This window comes from Mus pahari, chromosome 1 (genome assembly GCF_900095145.1).
Source record: "Mus pahari chromosome 1, PAHARI_EIJ_v1.1, whole genome shotgun sequence".
Lineage (NCBI taxonomy): Eukaryota > Metazoa > Chordata > Mammalia > Rodentia > Muridae > Mus > Mus pahari.
Window position 1 is genome coordinate 166,720,136 of NC_034590.1, and position 6,000 is coordinate 166,726,135.

Sequence of the window (6,000 nt, forward strand, 5' to 3'; positions counted from 1 at the left end):
CGCAGGGGCGTGGTGACAAGGGTGCCAGTGGGCATGGCTGCACTAGGCAGGGACTTGGGGACCCCGGTGTGCTTACTCTATTACCATGTTCCAGACTAAACCAGTAATGTCCATAGTTACCCATCCTGCCTGTCCATCGGACACTTGCGGCCCTCATCCCACACTGTGGGTGGGACACACTACCACACTAAGAGTTACACACCACGTCAGGTTACTAGGGCAGAACCTTTAACGTTTCATGCTTTGAATCTGCTTTACTGCTGGGATTCGGTTTACTGATTTCTTTTGTAAATCTGACACGTGTGGTAAACAGGGTCTGAACAGTGACCTCAGCAAATGGGAGCTGAGGGGACCATTCCAAAGACTTGTCTCCCTCCCAGAGAAAAGGAGAAAAACCAACTTGAATGTAAAAGGATGCCTAAGTAGGTTCAGCCAGCGTTCCTAATTAGCTTCACTTTAATAAACTGGAACCCTATTCTTATTTACTTACTGAGTGGGACAGAGATGGCTTCCTGCCTCCTGGGTGAATATGGCCTGTTAAGTCTGAATTAGCTGTCATCACAGAAGAATTAGTGCCGGGCACAGGCTTTCTAGTGGGACGAGAAGAGATGAACAAGACACCTCTTCACGGAGCCTCCTATGATAAATGAGGACAGAGCACACCATTCATCTCCACGGGAGGAGCGGACATGGCTACTCAGGCAGCTTTGCGGAAGATGTGTCAGCAAATGGTGATCATTTTGTAACCTGTCAGGAAGAGAGGGAACCAGTCCTGTTAGGGGCCACAAGGGAATGGACCACTCTAATGGGATGGTATTCATCCACCCGTGAAGAAGGAAGGGTGGGAGGGACGGTTGCCTCCAAAACAGCATCCTGATGTCATCCTCCTGATGTCATCCTCCATTCCGGGCCGCAGGGACCCAAGTGGAGGCTTGACTCGGCTCCACACGCCTCTCCCGGTGGAAGACCCTGTCCAGGGTCCCATGTGCGTAAGGAGGTCACAGAACTCCGCATGTGTCTCTGGGTAGGTGGGATGGAGTTGCTGCAGGCTTGAAGCTGGGTGGGCAGCCGGCTAGACGGCCAGCCTCTTTGGGTTTCTATTTCCGTGTGCTCTGTAAGAGCAGCGAGCAAGCGTGGGCGAGGCTGTTTGACCCAGGTTCCCTTTGAAAGATTCAACAAAGCATTGTGGTGTGCGACCTCTTTTCTCTGAATGAGGTAACAAATTATGAAATCACTTCAGCGGAAGCGCGCTGCAGGCATCCAGAGTGTGTGTCTTCTGCTTATCCCTGTGAGGTCAGCATCTGCAGGGCTAGACCGAGGGACCAGCAGCCCCTCAAGGGCCTACCCACAGCGGCTCGCCAGGCACCTTGAGGATGTTCCCTTAGCTCTCATTTCCATCTTTTTTGCACTGGGGAGCATATGTAACATTTCCTCCTGGCTTGACGAAGCCACGAGCCATGCTGACAGGTGACGGCCTCACAACCTGAGCTGCAAGTTTGACACTTGCTTCTTAATTCTGTCCTCTCCCTGCTAAGTCTCTCTCACTTTTCCTGGGGTATTTTTGTTCAGGTAAGTACTGCACTGACATGTTTCCTTGGGAGTCTTCTCCTTTCATGGGAAACACTGGGGGAGAAAAAAAGAGTAAGGCTTGTCTCACATTCTAAATTAAAAAGAGATGCTCACACTGGGCCCTTGATCACTTAAGGAGGCTACATGGTACCCAAATCCAAGAAAACCTGTGACTCCCTTAGCTTTCTGGTAAGCATTCTCTGAGTGCAAGCCCCATGGAGTTGTTCATAGAACTGGCATCTCTCTCTCTCCCTGTGTGTGTGTGTGTGTGTGTGTGTGTCTGTCTGTCTGTCTGTCTGTCTGTCTATGTGTATGTGTGTGTATGTGGCTGAGTGTGTGCGCATACTCACAGGCTGTGGTTTCTTTAGCCAGCTTGGCTTGGCAGTGTTTGGCAGAGTACCACTCACTCATCCATGTGCGTCTTTTCTTCTGTCTCCCACAGAATCATCCAGAACCGTATCCTGCTCGTCATCTTGGGGATCATCGTGGTCATCGCCATCCTGACGGCCATCACATTTTTCGTCAGAGGACACTGATGCATCTGCTCCCCCTTGATAAGCAGTGATCTTGGCTTGTTCCGAGTAATTAAGACAAAATGGTCACATGAATCATTCTTTCGTGCTGACAGGCCCCGAGTGACCCTCTGTCTCTCCCTTACCACTGTTGAGCTGAGTGCAGAGAGTGTAAAAGCATCTTTCTATTCCTGTCTGCATGTGGGTTGGTTTCCTTCCTGAGGTTGGTCTTTGCCCAGATATGTCATTTTTTATAGGTAAAGGTGAATGCTTATTTGCCTTTAGGTAACTTCATCTGCTGTCCAAAATAGCTTTGGTAACATCCTTTCTTGCCTTGTGGACATGCCTGGGGTCACGGTCTGAGAGAGGCCGTGATGATTCAGTCACAGTAGCTTCTTTGTGTCACGTACCTCTCTTTACCAGACAGTCCTTCTGTGCTGTCCTTGGATAAAACGCCAGAAAAATCAGAGGCCAGAGCCAGTGAGCGGCTCCAGGTCAGCCTCGCCCTTTCCCAGCATAATGAGTTCGGCCATCCTGCCCATGCAACTTCATTGCAACAGGGCAGGTTTACTGTCTCTTGTCCAGAGTGACTTGGCCCTTTCCCTGGATTTTTATTGCATACATATATATGTGTATGTATATTTTGCCCACACACATGTGTATGTATATTTTGCCCAAGAGGTTTGTTTTTTGGTTTTTGCTGAAGCTGCTCAATGCCTATTTTTCCCAACTTTGGTTACTGGCAACAAATATTCCCTCGTCTTCCCCAAAAGCCATTCTCCCCAGAACTTGCTGGCAGCGTGAGAATTGGCACAGAAGTTAATTGTGACCACATCTCCCCTGGCCTGTTCCTGTATCTTCTCAGTTTTAATATGAGCTCAGTCAACAGCAGCCCTCATATAAGCAAAAGGCCAGAGAAGGTTCTTGCCACATCCCGTGCAGTATGGAAAGAGAGCATAAGCAGGGTGTGCTGCTGTGACGTGTGCAATGTGGGAAAAAAATGGGCGGTACCACTAGGAAAACACAAACAAGCAAGTAAACAGAGACCCTCTGTGGGGAGTGTCCACCAGCCTTTTTCAAAGAATGAGGAATTGCAGACAGCTACCCAAGAACCACTCATTTTTAGAGACAACCATTTTGCAAAGCCTGCCTCGGTTCTCCATGCATTCAAACCTCTAACACACTCCATCATTTTCTTCCCTTTCTTTTTGTCTGGGGTAACTGGAAATTGTGTTCAAAATTAGTTCATTTGTGATCAGGCTTAAAAGTTCCCAAGCTGAGGTCATTTCCCCTCTAGTCATGAAGCAAATGTGTTCTTCTTAAGACTTGGTAGGCTATTGCAGGGCTGCACGCACGATTTTTAATATAATTGGCAGCTTTGAATTCTTGAAAAGCCAACCTGCTCTCTTCATAAAAAAATGCTAACCACCTGTGCTCATGGAATAAGATCATGCTGCAGTTGATCTCCCACCACACACATATACACACACGCTCACACACACACACACACACACACACACACACACATACACACACACCACTCAGAAGAGAACCAATATAGAGTTGAGAAGAAATACAAAATCCACCAGAGGACTTGTGCCTGTGGAAACAGGCAGGGCCTATATGTGTTCAGATGAATTATTTATTATTGTGTAAATAAAGGTGTAGTCTCAGTTTTGGAAGGATGGCGTGGGTTTGGGCTGAACAAAGTAGGACAGCAGAGGAGACAGACCGGAAGCTGTGCTGCCTTTCCTGTCAGCTAAAGCTCAGCGAGAACCTTTAATCCTGATAACTGAATTCTGGAGATCCTAAATGTATCAAAGAAACCATTAAAAAGCAAGGAGACAACCTCAGTTTGCAGTATTGATGCTGGTGAAGGAGATCAAGGCCTCGGTGGCCTCTTTGGAAATACTGGTTCTCAGTTAAGAGTAGACCTGAGTCCTGAGCTGTCTCTCCCACCTTCCTCCGTCCTCCCAAGTCACATCTTCCCAAGGCCACCTAAAATGCAGGCTGAAGCTGAGCACTGGCTCTTGCTGGCCCCTAAGTAGTGCACCGGAACCCGTGTCCATGCCGAAGCTGATGAAATGAGAAGGGAGGGAGGCATCTGCCACTCAGCTTTCACAGCTCTCCGCCTGGCGCTTGCTTTGCTATCGCCAGTGATGTTGGCCCAGCTCAACCGTGGGAGTGGAAATCTGTGACTACAGCCCTCGGCCTAACAGCTCCATCACATCCCCTGGATAGTGGACACCCCATTCAGGCCAGGCCCACCAATGTCCCTGGTCGGCCCTCTGGCCTCCTGATGTCATGGGAAGAAGAACATGGAAGAGCCCTAGGCCAGGGTGATACCCTCCCTACCTCCCTCCCCACCATGGAAGGGAGAAAGCACACAGCTCTGAAGCAGGTGTCTCTGTGTGGAAGGTTCTAGGTTCTTATTATGTAGACCTTGGTTGTTGAGCATTTGTGAAAGTCGGGAGCCTTTGTTTAAAAGTGTGTGGGAGGTGGGGGGCGAAATGACGGCATGGGGAGGAGGAAGCCCTCACCATATAAAATTCATGCAGACTAAACAGTTTCTCTGACGGCATAAATAAAGCGGAAGCAACCCTGCTCCAGAATCAAAAGCAATTTAATTAAAGTCTCTTAAGTTGTAAAGAGTTTTAAATGTTTCGTGTTGAAGGCGGATGCCTACAGATGCAGCGCGCCTGACGTCAGCGGGCAGGCCTGGGCTGCGGGCATTTGCGATTCTCTTTCAGGCTGGCTGGATTGTCTTATTTTGGAACCAGCTTGGTGGGGGGTTTGCTTTGCTACTGCCTCTGAGCCCTGAGCTTCAAAGGCTGAAATTAATGGTGAACAAAATTGTGCGGCTCCGGCCGTCCCATGCGGGGCGAGCCCATTGAGGGTTATCATTAAGTAAAGAAATAAAGAGGGGGAAAAGCCTGCCTGCTCCAAAAACCTCATCAGATAATGACCTCCGTGATTGGGTTTTCATTACCAAACAGCATCCAGAGATTACCAACTCGTGGAAGAAGGGAGGAGGGAGAGAAAGGAAGATGAGCCACTGTCTTTCTCTCCCTCTCCCTCTCTCTCTCTCTCTCTCTCTCTCTCTCTTTTGCACATCTTTTCTTTAAAACTGTCAGATCATTTCAGTATTTCAAATCCGAGGAAAACAGCCTGCCTGCTGCTGTATTTGAAGTTGTAATGGTGTCAAAAAGTCACGACTGACTGACAGCCGTCAGTCCCAGAGGGGCTCATTAAATCATAAAAACTTGACAAGGAAATAATTGCGCACGGCCAGCGACTTGGCGCCTGTTTAGACGGTTTTATTGTCTTTCATTATCAGTCCCCGCCATTACGTTCATTAACAAATTGCATTAAACAACTGTTAAGGGCTAATGATTTGTTTATCGCTTTTTTTATTATTATTATTTAAACATTAGCTGTGTCATGTGGTACCCCAGCAGCCTCTTGCCATCATCTGACTGAATATTTTTTCCACTCCGAGCCCTGGGTACTGTTGGAATATGAAATAGATTATTCATTACTCTCCTCTTTGCCACTGATTTGGTTTCATGTAGTGTCTTCCACAGAGAAAGATGAAAACTTGTCAAAAATAGGTTATATCTTATTCGAAGGGGCAACAATACCAGCAGGTACAGGCACACTTTAATATTTAATTAAGGTTGATGTTAACCCCCTTCAATGACTTCAGCTCTAAGTTACATTCAAATGCGGAAGAGAAAAATAATTGTTCTTAATTTGCAACCTGTTTGGCAGGCATTCTTCGATGGACTTACTGGAAATTTAGAGGGGAATTTTTAAATAATAAAATTCCCCGTCATAAATATTTATCGTAGTTTGTCTACGTAGTGGAGAATCGAGGACAGAGATGATTTCCTCATCACTTAGCCGTGAACTGATTAGC

The 6,000-nt window shown here is 47.5% G+C and overlaps 1 protein-coding gene across 5 annotated transcripts in view; it reads left to right on the plus strand.

Moving 5' to 3' along the window:
* Vti1a (vesicle transport through interaction with t-SNAREs 1A) overlaps positions 1–5,622 on the plus strand; it is a 306,907-nt gene extending 301,285 nt beyond the window's left edge. For 2 of the 5 annotated variants that reach the window (XM_029537740.1, XM_021195954.1), the window contains one exon: positions 2,012–5,622. Coding sequence is in view for 3 of the 5 variants with exons in the window: in XM_021195929.1 (XP_021051588.1) it covers positions 2,012–2,105 (94 nt within the window). In the remaining 2 variants the exon portion in view is untranslated. The remainder of the gene's footprint in view (positions 1–2,011) is intronic. The other 3 variants (XM_021195929.1, XM_021195937.1, XM_029537724.1) reach the window with 3 other exon arrangements.
* Positions 5,623–6,000: the final 378 nt, after the last annotated feature.